This window comes from Lissotriton vulgaris, chromosome 10 (assembly GCF_964263255.1).
Source record: "Lissotriton vulgaris chromosome 10, aLisVul1.2, whole genome shotgun sequence".
NCBI lineage: Eukaryota > Metazoa > Chordata > Amphibia > Caudata > Salamandridae > Lissotriton > Lissotriton vulgaris.
The window spans coordinates 603,198,834-603,216,470 of NC_141698.1; the positions used below are offsets into that span (position 1 = coordinate 603,198,834).

General features: G+C 45.3%; 1 protein-coding gene and 1 long non-coding RNA gene across 3 annotated transcripts in view; one reads left to right on the forward strand and one right to left on the reverse strand.

Annotated features, from left to right (window-relative positions):
* Positions 1 to 310: 310 nt before the first annotated feature.
* On the forward strand, positions 311 to 5,982 carry LOC147688574 (uncharacterized). The gene is made up of 3 exons (XR_015300524.1): positions 311 to 495; positions 2,854 to 2,909; positions 5,899 to 5,982. It is a non-coding gene; the product is annotated as an uncharacterized LOC147688574 (long non-coding RNA).
* A 2,625-nt stretch (positions 5,983 to 8,607) lies between these two features.
* Positions 8,608 to 17,637, reverse strand: part of LOC147688575 (nuclear distribution protein nudE homolog 1-like) — an 87,197-nt gene continuing 78,167 nt past the window's right edge. For both annotated transcript variants that reach the window (XM_086939939.1, XM_086939940.1), the window contains exon 8: positions 8,608 to 8,701. In XM_086939939.1, the coding sequence (XP_086796065.1) occupies positions 8,608 to 8,701 (94 nt within the window). The remainder of the gene's footprint in view (positions 8,702 to 17,637) is intronic.

A 17,637-nucleotide genomic window follows, 5' to 3' on the forward strand; every position in this document is an offset into this window, starting at 1 on the left:
ATAGGGGCAGCTGGTCAGCGCCCCACTAAGCAATCACAAAGAGAAACTGCTCACTGAATCGGGCAGCAAAGCAAGAATGCAAGCAGACTATCGTCTGTTTACATTTCCGACATGTTATGGCAGCAGCTTCACAAGTGAAAGTGCGCCTGAGTCAACAGACGCACAGCGCACGCAGGTGAGAGCAGCAGGAGTCCAGAACTGGACTCCGACTGCGCATCTGCGAGAAGGGCGCTTTTGTTTTTCAGCTCCCCACTCCATTGACATTACATTAGGTATGCTGCGCATGCCTAGTGTAGTGGAGGAGTCTGAGGATAGGATCCTGCTCGGGCGGTGACGTAGAGTCGCCCTATGCCCTGTCCCATGCCAGGATACAGCCGAGTAGCCGCCCCTAGTCTTCTGATTTGCCAGTCCACTTCAAACAAAAAAGCGGGGAGAAGGTAATTTCACTGACGTCTTGTGGGTGATGATACGCGGGACCGGAGCGGGAGATGCCTGGTACGTTTATTTATTTGTTTTTATGTAATCATTAAATGAATCGCCTCCCCTATCCACCCCCCCCCTGCTTTCAACCCGTTCGTTGCCTTAAAAATTTTGTACTTGCTCCTACTTTTTACGTCCTCAGAGTGGTTGGTATAATGATCGATTATGCAAAAGTTTAGCTTGTTTTGCTCATTAAATCGTGCCAGGAGAAGTAACGCCGCTTTTTCACATCAGATTGAAGCCATTATGACTGGTGTCTGAGTTGGCTGAGACAGATGTATTATCTGAATTAACCCATAACCTTCTCAGAGATTTTGCGGCTACATTGTCTGTTCAGACTCTGATTATATTCGCCATCTCTGTGTTTCTTCTATTTTACCTGCAATAACATGTGATTGTCAGTAGAAGGTATAAATGCAAAGAGCTGCTGACATGAGAGATAATAATTGAACATAAACTGTACAATAGCCGACAGTAATATCCATGCTCAATCGAGCTGTGTAGTTTATAGTTGGCATTATAACTTATATTGCAGATTTTAAAAACGTGGTGAGAAATCATTCATGATGTGCTTCGTTGCGCTATAAGATCAGCTATAATGTATGCATTCTGACGTGTCACATTGATGTCCTCTTATGTATGGCTATATTAATTGTGTCACTTCACATAGACAAATGCGCAGATTCAGAAACCGGAGCAAACTTGGCTAGAAAAATTCCAATGCATTTTACATTCATTGTTTCAGTGTTATAGGGTATGTGTTTTATTTCCATGCCTAACAATGGCGGAATTGTCTAACTATTTTTTCATTTTCAAATCTCCCAAAAATGTTGCTTCTTTCTAAAAGCAACATGGCATGTAGACGGCGTGTTAGTCTGCATGGATATCGCTGTTACACTTCGTGGAATAGTGCATTTTGGTTTAAACTGATTTTTGCTGGACGCAGGTTGTCTTTAACGTGTTTCTTTACTGACTTCAGCTTCACTATGTCACTTCTGAACCCAGCCGGGACACACATTACAAAAGGAACGCGCTGCACAAGGGGCCTGGGAGGGTTGTCCTTGAGGTGTGGGTGGTCTGTCTTACTGGCAGCTCGTTCAGCGCCTCGAGGCGCACAGGTAGGATGGAAGCACATCCGATTTAGGCGAAGAAACTCACACCATTTAATATTGTGAGGACATAAGGGTATGTCCTGTGCACTTTGTGTATTAGAGTCAGCCTCCCTCGTTTTATTGTGCAGTGCTTGGTGATTAGCGGTGCAATTTGAACAGTGTATATGTAGCAACATTCAAAATGTTCTTGTGCTGAGAAACAGTATATTGGGTTGCAGTATTAGATTGTTGCAGTAATCTAGTTTACAAGCAGTGTGTTAATCAGAACATTAGCAGTGTGGACGGGTAATGCTCTTGGGGTTATTCCTTCTGTTAAGTAGCTGTATTCAACTCATGGTAGCTGAGAATGCTCTGAAGAACTGTGGTCACAAACTAGGATTAAATAGGGTCCTTACGTTCCAGGCAGAGGAGAAAGAAAGAAGAACATAATTGGGATCACCATCATGTAAAGGGTAAAAAAACAACAGGTCCAGGTCAGAACCATGGGGCTCACTAACCGGTAGGAGGGCAGCCGGTATCAAGTGGAGGAGCAGCAGAAGGCCAAGAAAGATCAATTGATGAAATAAGAGATCTACTCTTTGGTTTACCATCAAACAAGATGAGATCTACAAGTAAGGTTGGGTGGCCAGCCTATCAGTGTCTAAGATGTGCTCAGATGAGGAACTTGTAGCCAAGCCTGTGAGGGTAGTTTAGGCCCAGCACTAATTGCTTTATTAACCTTCCATCTTCCTCAAATTTGCTTGAAAATGCACAGTTTGTCCACTCTTTTTTCAAAATTTTCTTGGGGTGAGAACCCCCCAAGCCCCTCGTAGGTTGTATGAGCTTGCTCGCTCGCCGCAGTGCAGTACGACAATGTTACGCCTCACCACTTTCAAATGTCACCAGCCGCCACTGCAGAAGCATCCTGTCCTCGACCATCCTTTGTCTGTACCGCTGCGATGTCCTTTTCGAAGGATCCGAGGGTGTCTCTTTCTTCGGACTTGCTTGCTGTCAACAACACTGACGCAGTCTTCGAGGTCTTAGTCTCCATTTTTTTTGGGTTTCGGCTACTGTGTGTCCCTTTCCTCAGTTTTCAACGTCTTCTTCGGCTCTCCTACGATTTAGACCTTGCCTTGAAATCCCTTTCTGGCCCTTCAGTGACGTTCTCCTCCTTGTCGCTGGACAGGCCCAAATCTCGCAGGGTGGAAATAATCAGCTTCATATTCTGGACTTCTGGCTTTCTATGTTTGATAACCCCCTTCATTTTTCTTCTTTCTTTCAGGTCAATCTTCTCCAGACGGTGGTCCCCAGTAGGCTCAAAAAGAGGGGAAATGCACTGTAAGTATCTTTTGGTTTTTCACTTCTGATGGGTTGGATCTGGTATACAGTGGCGGCTTGCATAGGACTTGCTGCAGGGGCATTGGGGCAGGGCGGGGGAGGGGCAGGGTGGGCAGTAGTAAACTCAGACATACAATGGAACGGAGGAAAGTAATTATTACTTTCCTCTGTTCCGTCGTATGTCCGAGTTTACTACCCCCCACCCTGCCCTTCCGCCGCCCCGCAGCAAGCCCTATGTGAGCTGCCACTGCTGGTACAGTATCCTTCACCACACTCAAAGTGAATATAAAGAAAATAAAAATTCACACACTCTTTGGTTTCAGGGACAGGTGAGAACATCAAAGGAGGGGTAAATCTATCCTTTCCCCTTCGCTTTCATTCTTTCACACTCTTTCAATTGAGTCAAATAATGGCAGAAATCTCCTCAAAAGAAATGAGCCCACTTTGAAGCCAGCGCCAGACTAACAAGAAAATAGACATCAGGGAAGAGCTTTCCATATATATCAGGGTTTAAAATATTCCAATAATCAGCCCAGGTCGGCTTTGTGTACAAGGCTTTTCTATATGCTTCTTCTTAACTTTTAGCCCGTTTTCTAGACTCCTTTCTCTGTGTTCATGTATCAGTGTCCACATAAAGCGCAAGGGAGAAAGGAAACACAAACACCAGCACTTCTTTATTATTTATTTATTTATGTGAAAGGTTTTATATAGCGCTGGCTAGACCTGAAGGTATCAGAGCGCTTTACATGAGTACCAGACCATAGTTGCAGGTTACATCATTACAAGATTACACAGTTTCAGAGCATAGTTACATAGTTACATGTTAGGTCAAGAAAAACAATAAGGACATATACATAAGGGAAAGAGCAGGCATGGGGGGATTCAGGGGAGAAGGGGTAGGAGCAGGGGAAGTAGACAAAGAATGAAGGAGGGAAAGAGGAGGGTGAGGGAGAGAGACAGATTTTAAAAGAGGAGGGAGGGTGATGTGGGCACAAACCGGAGGACGAGTAAAAGCTGCGTCCTAAGTCTGGTAAGCTGTGATCCCAGGGGAAGTGGAATCATTCCCACATCTTGGTTGCATGAGGTTCCCTTGACGCTGTGGACTCTCTCAGAGGGGTCTCTGAGACTCCAAGGCCTAACTACTGGATCCTTCCCCAACAAGGGGAGAGGGAGTGCTTTGGCAAGGGGGTACCATAACCTCAACTGTGAGTGGCTCCCTTGACGCTGTGAACTCTCTCAGAGTGGTAACTGAGACTCCAGAGTATGAATATTGGATCTTTCTCCAACGAGGGGAGAAGGAGTGCTTAGACAAGGGGCACAAGGGAGAGGGGGCCAGGCTGCGTAGATACATGTTATGTGGAGAAAAAAATAAAGACATATACGTAAGGAAAAAAGCAGGCGAGGGGAGAGATTCAGCGGAGAGGGGCTAGGAGCAGTGGAAGTGGACAAAGAATTAAAGAGGGAAAGAGGTAGGTGAGGATGAGCGACAAAGCATGAAAGAGGAGGGGGAGGCTAGAGGGGGCACAAACCGGTAGACGACTAAAAGCCGCGCCCATGGTCCGGTAAGCTGTGATCCCAGGGGAAATTGTATCAATCCCACATCTCTGTTACGGGAGGCACCCTTTACACAGTTGACTCGCTCAGAGGGGTCTCTGAGACTCCAAGGCCTACCTCCTGGATCCTTTCCAGGGAGTGCTTTGGCAAGGGCTGCCATACCAAAACTCAACTGTGAGTGGCTCCCTTAGCGCTGTGGACTCTCTCAGAGGGGTCACTGAGACTCCAGGGTATGAATATTTGATCTATCCCCAACAAGGGGAGAAGGAGTGCTTAGTCTAAGGGGACAAGGGGTTAGGAGGAGGGTTGGAACTGGCAGGTCTACAGAGTGGGAACATAAGACAGAAAAAGACAGGGTCCTCGAAAGGCAAGGCTCAGGGAGAACTGGGAGACAAACGAAGAGAGTCAGTGAGTTGTAGAGTCCCACAAGGAAGAGATACAGATAGAAGAAAAGGAAATGTATAAGTTGTGGAGTAACTCTGGGGAAAGATACAAACGGGTAAGCTCAAAATCGCAAAATTGTGATAGTAAGTACAACAAACTACTACATATATTGGTGGTTATAGTTGTGTCTCTGCGGATAGAACATTCACTCAGGATTCCATTATCACAACGATGAGTATAAAAACAATTATATAATATTTATCTACAGAGTGAACGGAGAAACAAGACATCCAAGGGGGTAGAGAGAGGGAGGGAGGGGGAGATAAGATAGGTGATAGGAGAGACGGTGTCTACAGCATGAATGGAGAAATAAGACATTCAAGGGGGTAGTGGGAGGGAGGGAGGGAGGGTGAGATGAGATAGGCGATAGGAGAGACGGGGCCTGGGGGGGGGGGAGAACGAGATAAGGCAGTCCAGCCGAGGAGCAATGTCTGAGGGTTGGCAGGATGAGGTCCAACGGACCGAATCTGTTACCCGAATTCCTGTGTAAGCTGTCTGAATTTACTTGCTCCATGAGGTCCAACGGACCGAGGGAGAGGAAAAGAAACAACAATTCTGGAGAGCAATGCTGTACAATACAAAAAATACCAACTCTTCAACGTCTCCCGCAGGATTCTGTCACTTCCCTTTTTCGGATTCTCGTTCGTATTTACCCTGATTTGGGTCACTCACTGCCAGTGCCGTAACTCTCCTGAGTTGCAGCAGCAATTGCGCATCTCCAGGGAGAGTCCACCAGTTCTCGTTCCAGTCTTGGGGAGTCTTCTCTCCGTCATCAATGCCTTCTTTGGGTTCTCCGCCTCCTTCATTCGGTGTTCCTCTTGGGCTTTCTTTCGTGGCATCCTCCGGCTCTCTCTTGCTCTGCCTCTCAATTCCAGTTTCCTCCTCCTTTTCGGATGTGATGCCGTCCTTTTATCCTTCCTGCGGGGATCCTCCTTCTTCCTGTACGAGAGATTCCAGGAGGAATAGTTTAACCATTCCTTTTTCTTTCTAGGTCCTCGATGGTTTCGGAGCTTCCTCGCCAGAAAAGGGGTCTATACGCGGCAAGTAGATGGGTTCTGGGGTCTCGGTGGTAGACTCTCTCTCACAGATGCAATTACAGACCCAACCACCAGATGACGGAATAATGTACAGCATATGAATTCAGAAAAGATTCAAACTGGAAGTACAGATTTGGCTCGGCTATTTAAAAAAAAAATCTTATTTGGTGCAGTTGTTACACATGGTTCCGTTACCAGAAGAATTTCACTGCCAACTCCTGAATCTTTCTCCCATTTTCTCTGCCTAAATGGTTGTTTGGTTGTCTTTGATGGAACACTTTAGGTGTTCTTACTGCTCCTATACAAATTTTCATTAATAAAACTTGTATTATGTAAAAGAAGAGACAAAGAAATTTGCTAAATAAATGTATTTAGTTTACTAGATACCAGTCACTAAATGTTTATACAAAGTAAACTCAAACGGTGGTTACTTCCTAAACTGAAAGCATATGGTGCCAGAAAAAGAGAGTCACAGTTAACATGTTTGCTATCAGATACATGTCGAAGAAAAGTTGAAACAGTGTCATAACTAAAGTAAAAATGTATTTCATTTAAAACAAGGGCATGTACATTGTATGGTAAGGCTCAATTGTGCTAATTCAAACAGAAACTAAAAGTTTAAGCTAGTATATAGGCATAAAAGAACCATATGGTGGATGACTTAAACATGGCTATTTTTGTCACAATTTATTGCTTACGTATGTTGATACAGTATGCATCTCAGTTAACAATGCAATGTACTATTTTAAAGCATTATTCACACAAGTTGCATGATATGTTGAAGTGCATAAATATGATTTTAGATCCCTTTGATTTGCTATAATGCATTTTGTTATGCAGTGTAATGTTGAGGATTACACCAAGGGATAGATGTATTTCTGTTTATGAGCAGCTTACATGAACATTACAAACATTTCCAGTGTCTTGACCTTAACTTTAAAAAATATCGAAGTTACAACATGTTTACATTACATGGTCAACCACTGTAGAATTCTGCTACTAATGAGAACTTCAATTCCCTTCCTTTAAAACAGAACCAGGATACCTGCCCTAGGCAGGCCACTAATGTGGCAGAAAGGACACTTTTTGATGGACAATTTATTCTGAGAAGTGCAGAATTTCAATTGATCAGTCAAACAGCATACAAGATAATAACAGGAAGAGCATTCGGATGGAAACCATATTGGTTGGTCAAATAGCGTACTTACAGTTACTAAAATAGAACTTGCTGTAAACGTAGGAATCTTCAGGTAAAAATCGAGATGTTCATAGTGGGTGATCGCATAAACGTTTTAGTGAGGGGCTAAAAAATGATAGTGTATATATAACTATTGTTTAGTTTTTATTTTCGGACATACTTTTTTGCATTGAAGTTCAGGGTATTTATCTTTTTATCCAAAGAAAATCCTGTGTCTTCACAATGTTTAGGCACCTTGGAGAAACCCAACAACAGCCTTGATCCAATTTAGGATATTGAGACTACATGAATTACAGTCACTCATCTAGTTCCCAGAACAGTGTAAATGGTTGATGGGTGTGCAAAGTGCTTTTTTCACAAGGTAAGAGTTGGTCTTAAAATTCGGTTACATTTTGTATATCAGATCTGGTTGTATGTTGAAACAGAGCAATTAAAGAGGAATACAGAAATGCATATAAAAAGTAAAATGCATTGGACGTACCACAGAAAGAGGCACACTTTTCTGTAATAAACTATTGTGGACACTTTAGTCATGCAATTAGAAGGAGGAACAAGGTAAATATCAGGTTTAAGATTATGCAGACTTCATTTGTTTAGCCATTCTAATATCTACTGGGAGAACCATTGAGATGGAAGAAATTCAATGAAAGACATTTTGGAAATTAACAAATCTTGCTCTCAAAAGTTATACAAAATTGGGCCAAGCTTACTACAAACAGGACAATATGGATCTAATCCCACCCCTTCAGCACCCAAAGAAATCTAAATTGCAGGAGGAAGAGATCTATTTGGTGTTGAAGGACAGCAAATCTATGGTTTAGTTCAATACCAGCATCATCCCAATGGCTGCTAAATCATTTTTTTAATCTGTTTTGAACTGGTATCAGTGACTTAACAATAAAGTATGATCGTCTGTAGACATTTTGATGAGCAAAGCCAGAGTAAAGAATAAATCCATTCCAAACACTAGACATAACAAAACTATTGGGCAAAAAATGCAAAGCTTAAAACCACGTAATGAAGAATATCAAACAAGTCATCAAACTGAATTAGGAGTGAAAAAAACATAAGGCAGTCCATTCCCATATAAGGGTAAAACAGTGACCATTTCTCCAGAAAGTGCTGCATGAATGGAGACTCTCTCATAAAACGGGAGTGCATTGTGTGTGAAAGAGTTCAAAATATGGAGAGAAAACAGATATGTTGGAACCACCACGGACTTCTTTATGAAAAAGAATTCTGGGCCCTTGGTGCTATAGTCAATCAGAAATTAGACAAAACAAAATACTTATGTTATAATTTGCTTCATATTTTAAATAGCCACTTCGAGCACTTTTGAAAAATAAATAACAAAACAACGAAAAGTAACTTTAGTTTTTAGAGGTCCAATGTCTGGGGAGAAGGCAACTGCTTCGAGCGCATAGGAAAATGACGATAAAATGTGAAATCCATCATGGAGCAGTTTTTAAAGCAACATCTTGACGACACCCTGGGGTGAAGGGATCATATGTGAGGGAATATTTGAAGCTAATGATCCAAATTCCAGCCGTTTTCCTAACCTGTGAGTAAAGACAAAAATATTAGAAACAAAACGTGTCTTAACAAAACTTACAAACCACCAATAAGTACAATGCATAAACTGAATACATATTTTCAATGCTTAATTTGTAAAACAAAAAAAAGTGTAAGTACCAGGGCATTTCACTGGAGGGTACTGCAGCTTGATTGACCCAATGTCCATACTAGCACTGCATAATGCCAGTGCCACGGTTAAAACCATCAGACTCCAGCAAGTGTGATAATTTGGTAATTTCCTGTCACCAAAAGCTGTGGAAATGTCCTGGATGAGGTATTATTGTAATTTTAAATACTGTTAAATACTCTGCTGATGTGCTTAGCTTCAAAACGGAGACAGCGCCACCCTGTGGTGGATTGTCATATATAAGTGCCGGTGCAGAGCATCGGCAAACACAGTCAAAAATTAAGCACTGTGATATTTTGAACCCTTTAGAAGAACTGTAGAACTGCATATCTGACCTTTGATTGGGCAGTAAAAAAGTGGCAGTTCTGCAACGTGCCAAGATATTTCCACCCTGATTTGGAGCAAACCTAAAAAAAAAAAAAGATTTTAAGCATTTGGTTCAGATAACGTTGAGAGCGTTGGTCTGTGCCAGGGTGTGTCAGCGGCCCAATGATGAGGCGTGCCACTATCTAGTGGATGAGGGCAGTATTTACAACCTTTTGGTTTTTTTCCTCCCTAAATGAGTAGTCATAAGACCAACATTTTTATTCTGAACATCCAAATGGAATGCTCAGAGCTCTAAGTTTGTTTCATAGTCCTTCTCGTTTGGTGAGTTTTTGAGGGTAGCCCTTTGGAGAGCAAGAGAAGGCTTTATCTGTAGTCCTCTGAGTTGTGTGTGGAAATGCTGAGAGGCTTCCATGATTTGCGGCATCCCCTGGTCGCATCTTAGAATTTTGTTTTTTTTAACTGGAAATAAATGTACAACTATGAAATATTTAGACTGGGTGAACAAAAGTTCATAGAAGGCATCTACTTGGGAGAACCTGCATTAGTAGAAAGTATTTTTTCTTCTTCCATTTCAGACACTCTTTTGAATCATATGCTATTTGTAAAGGAGCATTAAACAGTACATTCCATGGCAAAGCGAAAAAAGCAAAGAGGGCATTTCACTCCAAATAGATTTGTACGGTGTCCTATCTCATTTAAGTCCACCATTGGGTTAGAATTCTGATATTAATGTCAGCAAACCAATTTCCTTTATCTCGATGTGTAGTAAACTGTTTTTTTGTTGCAGTAGACCCTCCACTTTTTAACAAATAAAGAACAAACGACAGACCAAGGTCCAGCTCAACCAGAACACATGTACAATCAACAATCAGAGATTGGTGAAAACTGCTTCCTGCACCCTCCTCCACTTTTTGCCTGGTATTTCATGCAACTTTGACTGGAGTGCATTGGGTTCCTGCTAACAAGATCCCCAGTGCCAGTGTTCTCTTCCAAAAGCAAGGTACCTGGTCAATCGATTTTTAGTCCCTTTAGCCCCTCTATAAATCCATAGTATGTGGTGCCACTGGTACCTAGGGCATAAAGTGGGTCTGCAGCATATCTTGTGCCACTCTGAGGGAGCCAGCAACATACTCATGCAGACTGCCACTGCAGGCTGTGTGACATGGTGCTCTAAAAGGTGAAAATACAACATAGCACACACCCTGTGTGCCATGTCTCCATACACTGCATTTAATATTTGTAAGTCACCCCTACAGCAAGCCTTTCAGCCCTAAGGTTCGGTGAATTATATTACATGCGAGGGCATATCAGCATGAGCAGATATGCCCCTGTCCTGGCTATTTCATTTACTGACAGTACAAGTAAACAGGGAAGCCATCTTAAGGTATGTAAAAGCGGGCAAACTTTAAACTATTATGCTATGCACATAAAGGTCTGCACATTGATGGCCCTGCGATACTACAAGCCAGAGTGGAATTTCATAAACCCACCTCTGACTTGAAATTTCGTAATATGGCCCTAGCTAAAACCAAGCAAATAAGTATTTGGCCGCTGCTCAGTGGAATTCTCTTCCTTTGGAGATTAGACTCATTGAGAATTATACCAGATAGAGAAAGAAATTGAAAACCTGGCTTTTTCCAGGCTAACGGATGAAATGATGTATCTTGTTCAGTGCAATCTCTCAGTGGTGAGGCAACGACTCAGCACCATGTCATCCCTTTAGGGATAAGTGTTACGCTTTAGAAATAAAATAAAATATATACAGGGCATTGGTCAAAATGAGTTTCCCCAGCTACATAATGGTTTCACTGAAACGTATGATGTTTAGTATCAGACACCTCATAGGGATAAACTTAAACTGATTCCAGTGATGGATTTATTAATACATGCACCCAGAGGGTACCTAAGAGGTACCCCCTGAAAACTTACCGACTGCTAGTGTATTGGATGACTGGTCCTGTCTAGCCTGACCCTCTGAGGCGAGAGCCCACGCTCAGAGGTCAGAAACTATGCTTAGTCTAGAAGGAGGTGTTCTTCCAAAGATGCAAGGTCCGGTTCACCGTCCTACCACTCACTAGGACTACCAATACTGTAGCCGCCCAGGAAGAGGGCGCCATGCTCCCACAGGTCAGATCCATCCTCCTTCAAAGTGTGGGATACCAAATACCTGCTGTACCGGACCCCTTGCAATAACCAAGGCTTGTTGTGTCCAGATCGGACACCAACACCAAGGAAGACTGACCTGTACGTGAGAGACTACGGGGACAGTGAGACCCATACCAAGAGTGACCCAACTGACCTGTTTTCCCATTTTCTGCAGAACGAAGACAAATGGAGAGCCTCTGACTCCAGCCGAAACGCACCTCTTCAACCAGCTGTCTCAGTACCGCCCGAGATTACCTGTGGGTGGCCTTGCCCCATACTCACCTTAAGTCCAGGAGAAGGGTCCCATAAGTCCTTGATAAGAGCCCAAATGCAATACATGTTTTTACTCCATAGTAAAACATTACTGCTCATAAATTGCACTGTCAACTTTTGAAACATATATTCATATATCGAAAAGTACTACCCCAATTCCAATGATCATGGTATCCAAAGTAAATTTATAAAAAGATGTGTCAATATTATTATAAGTCGATGTCGGACTTTGTGTGCATCACTTGCTGCCTTTGTGTGTGCAATAAATACTTAGCACTTCCCTCACTAGGAAGCTCTCTTTATGTGAGACATCAAAAATAATGTGTTAAAAGTCCAGGGATTCCCTTATGAGTGGACAGGGGCTTTTACAGAAGTATACTGTAAGGCATGATCGCCCAGTTTCATTACTGCTGGGAAAGAATTGTATTGTTATGTAACTATTAAACTGATGCGTACCACAAATGCAAAATAAATAAACACAGTCAGTCAAGATATCTTTATTCGATGTAGTTAAAAATCATAAAAAGAGATAAAAACATTTCGTACATTTTAAAATATATACAATGCAATTATTTACAAATCATTTACAACAGCAAATCAGAGTATACGTGGGATTAATAAAACGTAATTAATTTAGTAAAACATAGGGTCTCACATCTTAATTTACACTTTTTTACAGGAGTCGTTAATCTAATGAATATGTTTCTTAATTCTAGTTGCAGCCACCAAGAAGTTGGCCATACAAAAAGTATTACGTGGGTTGGTCAATAATTGTAAGTAGAGCAGGGCTGGTCTCACTTGAGTGAAACCAGCCTCCTTCAGTACCGGTACCAGGTATTTTTACCTTGGCTCTAAATAAAAACCACAAAACATAACAAAGTGCATGGTATCTTGGGTGGAGAAATGATCACAATTGCAGGGAGGGGTTAGCTCAGGTTTTTCCCATGTTTTAAAATTCCCCAAATAAAAATGTAACAAATTAAACCTGAACTTAATTAGAAGGAACCTGTGAAATGGAATAGTGACGAAACCAAGGTAAGGTGCTAATGCAAATGAATTAACAAGTAGATAGTGTCTCCTCACCGCTGGTTTCGCTAGTTCCCTTTCCTCACGACGTGCTCTTGCCCTCCCCATGAATTGCTTTTTAACAATGTCGATATCCTGAATCTTAATGTCTTTGGGAGAGGTAAAGAGCTCTGGTCGTCCTATATCTGCGAATGCCTTCATCAGATAGGCCAGCCATGGAATCCTTTTAAAGTGATCTAGGGCCAGAACATCAGCCATGATCTTATGGTTGAGTGTCAGATCTTCGTTAAGCCAGATCTTCAACCAGAAGATCAGGGGTGCCATGTTCAGCCCATAGGTGAGGAAGTCTAAACCCACCTCCATATGAATGGAGTAAGTCGGTGTGGACTGGGGAACAGACAGTAGTGTCCGTATGAATCTGTTCTCAGCTTTCTGGATTGGCTCCAGATTTACATAACCCCAAAATCAGCATGGCGTCGTCCGCGTACAGGAGCGCAGGTATCTTAACAGCTCCTGCACGCGGGACGTCTCCCTCAACCTCCTCCAGGTAAGCACCCAGTCCATTAATGTAGATGGTAAAAAGCAGGGGGGCTAATATACAGCCCTGCCTAACCCCCCGCATGGACTTGAAGAGGGATGTGCACCTTCCTTCATTGGTGACCCGCACTGCAGCAAAAAGCTCTTGATGCAAGGACGCCATAAATTTGACCAATGCTTCATCTATCCCCATCTTTAGCAGGGTCAGCCATAACTTAGACCTGTTGACCAGATCGAAGGCCGAGGAGAGGTCCATAAATGCCAAAAACAAGGACCCCTCCTTGGCCACCGTGTATTTAGCGATCAACAGATGTAAGTTAGAGCACTGCTCGATCGTTCCTTTTTTCTGTCTGAACCCATACTGAATCTCCGCCAACCCTCCGCAACTTTCTACATTATCCCTTAGTTTAGACAAAAGGACTCTACCCAAAATCTTTACTGTGGAGTCCAAAAGGGATATGGGCCTATAACACCCGGGGTCGTCCCGCTGGCCCTTCTTAAAAATGAGGACGATGTTAGAGATGGCCCAAGAGGAGGGTGTGGGGTTGCCATTGACGGCAGAGAATACATAGGCCAAAACCCCCGCCCATAGCTTGGGGGAATGTAGGAAGAAATCAGCCGGCACCCCATCAGGGCCCGGGGCCTTGTGTTTGGTTGTAGCACGAATAGCTTTCTCCACCTCTGAGCTATAAAAAAAGATTGGGGTAGCGTCCGGGGTCACCAAGGGTACTAGGGGGACTGCATCTTTGTTGTCCCCATACACATTTTTAAAATGTTCCAGCCATATATTGTCTGGGATGACGCAGTCCATGGCCTCATTGTTTTGGTCAGAGAAGAATGGTTGTTTAACGATTTCCCAGAATTTCCGGCTATCCTTCAGGACGGCCACGGAAAGGAGGCTCTCCCATGCTTCCCGTTTAATCTTCTCTTGTCTGGTTTTTATAGCTAATTTATAATCTTTCCTCAATCTGACTATTTCATCCCTAATCCTGGGTGTTTTCTTCAGGGCAGACATCAGAGACCTGTGTGCATTTGAGCAGGCAGCATCGAACCAACGATGCTTGATTGGTGCTCCCTTCTTAGGTTTGACCAAAAGATCCTGTGACACCTGCCCGCATATTAACTCAAAAGCCCCTATGATTTCACAATCCTGGTCATGTATATCTAAACACACTGCCACCTGTGCCTCAATTTTTGGAAGAACTTCCGCATAGAAGTTCTCCGGGATCACCTTGGCCCATTTGAGTTTTCTGCCCTGATCAGAGGTGCGCAAAGTGCACTCCGACCTGGCTGGCCCAGGGGTTGGCCCCATAAAGTCTCCCCAGGCTACCTCAAGTAAAACAGGGTTGTGATCGCTATAATGAGACGAAGCTGTACAATAGGAAATGACCCTGTTTAGAATACCCGGTGTAACAAAAATATAATCAATTATGGTTCCGGGGTTAGTGCCTGTAAAGGTAGCTGTTCTTGGGCTATCCTCCGGTTCATATAAATTAAAATTAGCCAAGAAGTCTTCCAATTCTTCTCCTCGTGTAGTATGTTCAAAATGTGGACCTTCGGCTCCTTCACCCCCTTCCCTATGACTTAGACCACACATTAGCTTACAGGGGTGAATGTTAAAATCACCCAACAATATATACTCTGCATCGAAATATGTATTCTGACTGACTAGTGTTAAAGCAGCATCTAAACTGGCGACATTATTGTCGTTATTGTCCCTATTACAAGAATTATAAAAATTAATATATAGGGTCCTCCTAGAGGGACTTATTTCCCTTTCTACAATCAGGATATTAGGTGAGACAGTATTGATCAGTCTAAGAGAACCCTTCAGAATTTAGACATACCCTCACCCAGGGGTACGCGCCCTCCCCCCCTGCTAACCCCGGGGCCTCTAGCATGCAACATTCGCCCTGGTGGTGGGTAAAAAAAGCCCAGAGGAACAGGTCTTAATTTGTCCGTTAGGGATATATCAGAGCCATCCCAAAAGAGCCTATCCGCTAGATCAGCCCTACTGAAGTTGACAACCACACAGTCACCTTGGATAGATTTTCAGTGTTTGCCTATCCAACCCACCCTCCTTGAGAATATGATTTCGTCAGAAATGTTCTTGCCACAACATTTATCTGTGCACCATTTTTTTAGATTTAACCATAAGGTCCGTGGAGGATTCTATCTCCCCTTCCCTTAAGGGGGGGACCCCAATAAAGACAGCGACAAGAGGGGACGCTTCAGGTGGTAGGTTAAGCTTGTATTTGCTGTAAGTGGACCTCGCGGGGTCAGGGATACGTGGTGGAGGTTGTGTATGTGGCAGCCCCTCCAAGGACAAGGGCAACGCCTCCAAGGCTGGGGATAGTGTGTTAGTGACTCCTCCACCAATCTGGGGATGTGAAACCGGCAGGGTGCCTGTGCCTGCACCAGCTCCACCGTACCAACTTCCATCCTCTGAACCTCACCATCGTGGCACTTTATGTTAACATGGGGGACCTTGTTAGGTATAGAATTAGCAATAAGTCTGTCAATTAGTGTACATTTCTTAAGCAGACCTTCTAAACAAGTGTTCAAAGTGTCCACAATATCCTTTGCTATCCCAACCAGTAGAGGTTCAATTCTGGAAACAAAAAGCTCCTCCAGTTTGTTACCCAATAAGTCATTTGTTATGTTTAGTAAGCATGGACTTGCCACGTTGTTATCCCGTGCACCCTTAGTTATAGGTGTAGTGGTCTGCTGACTCAGATCAGGCGAGCTTACTAAAGGGGATTGGCTTGGGACCTCAGCTGTGGAGCATATGGGTGGGAGGGTAGCGATAGTCACATTGGGATAGAGTGACACCGGGGGGGTACATGTCACAGGTGGATTGCCCAGCACTGAAGGGGAAGGTACAACAGTATTTGATAGGGGGGTGACTGTCAACCCCAGTTCAAGTTCAGCATTTGCAATTTCCTTAGATAGTTCTCCCACCACAGATGTTAGGTAGCTCATAATGGAGTTGCAATGTCTTGGGACCTTAGCCTTCTTCCCGCCCTCCTCCATATTTAAAGCCTTCTTTCGCTTACCCATTGTTAATTGCAGATGTAAATGGGGTGGCCCAGCCCGGCCTCCTTCGGCCCCGGACGGCCACAGACGGCCCCGCCCTTGTCCCGGGCTTCTACCGGCGCGCGCCCACGCGCGTCGGGCGGGACGGGGTACTGGTGCTGCCTTTATGCACCTCCTGGCGCTGGTGAGGGCGTCACTGGAGTGGGAGGGGCCCCGGCGGAGCCAAGCCCGGCCGGGAACCAGGCGGAGCAAAGCCCGGCCCTTTGCTGGTGGTGCTGCGGCGCTACGGGAACTGAGCCCGTCCGTGAAGTTGCAGGTAGCGTCTATGTCCCCCAACAAATGTTGCTGCTGGCGCTGCCTTTATGCGCCTCCTGGCGCTGGTGAGGGAGTCACTGGAGTGGGAGGGGCCCCGGCGGAGCCAAGCCCGGCCGGGAACCAGGCGGAGCAAAGCCCGGCCCTTTGCTGGTGGTGCTGCGGCGCTATGGGAACTGAGCCCGTCCGTGAAGATGCAGGTAGCGTCTGTGTCCCCCAACAAATGTTGCTGCTGGAGCTGCCTTTATGCGCCTCCTGGCGCTGGTGAGGGCGTCACTGGAGTGGGAGGGGCCCCGGCGGAGCCAAGCCCGGCCGGGAACCAGGCGGAGCAAAGCCCGGCCCTTTGCTGGTGGTGCTGCGGTGCTACGGGAACTGAGCCCGTCCGTGAAGATGTAGGTAGCGTCTGTGTCCCCAAACAAATGTTGCTGCTGGCGCTGCCTTTATGCGCCTCCTGGCACTGGTGAGGGCGTCACTGGAGTGGGAGGGGCCCCGGCAGAGCCAAGCCCGGCCGGGAACCAGGCGGAGCAAAGCCCGGCCCTTTGCTGGTGGTGCTGCGGCGCTACGGGAACTGAGCCCGTCCGTGAAGATGCAGGTAGCGTCAGTGTCCCCCAACAAATGTTGCTGCTGGCGCTGCCCCTATGCGCCTCCTGGCGCTGGTGAGGGCGTCACTGGAGTGGGAGAGGCCCCGGCGGAGCCAAGCCCAGCCGGGAACCAGGCGAAGCAAAGCCCGGCCCTTTGCTGGTGGTGCTGAGGCGCTATGGGAACTGAGCCCGTCCGTGAAGATGCAGGTAGCGTCTGTGTCCCCCAACAAATGTTGCTGCTGGCGCTGCCTTTATGCGCCTCCTGGCACTGGTGAGGGCGTCACTGGAGTGGGAGGGGCCCCGGCGGAGCCAAGCCCGGCCGGGAACCAGGCGGAGCAAAGCCCGGCCCTTTGCTGGTGGTGCTGCGGTGCTACGGGAACTGAGCCCGTCCGTGAAGATGTAGGTAGCGTCTGTGTCCCCCAACAAATGTTGCTGCTGGCACTGCCTCTATGCGCCTCCTGGTGCTGGTGAGGGCATCACTGGAGTGGGAGGGGCCCCGGCGGAGCCAAGCCCGGCCGGGAACCAGGCGGAGCAAAGCCCGGACCTTTGCTGGTGA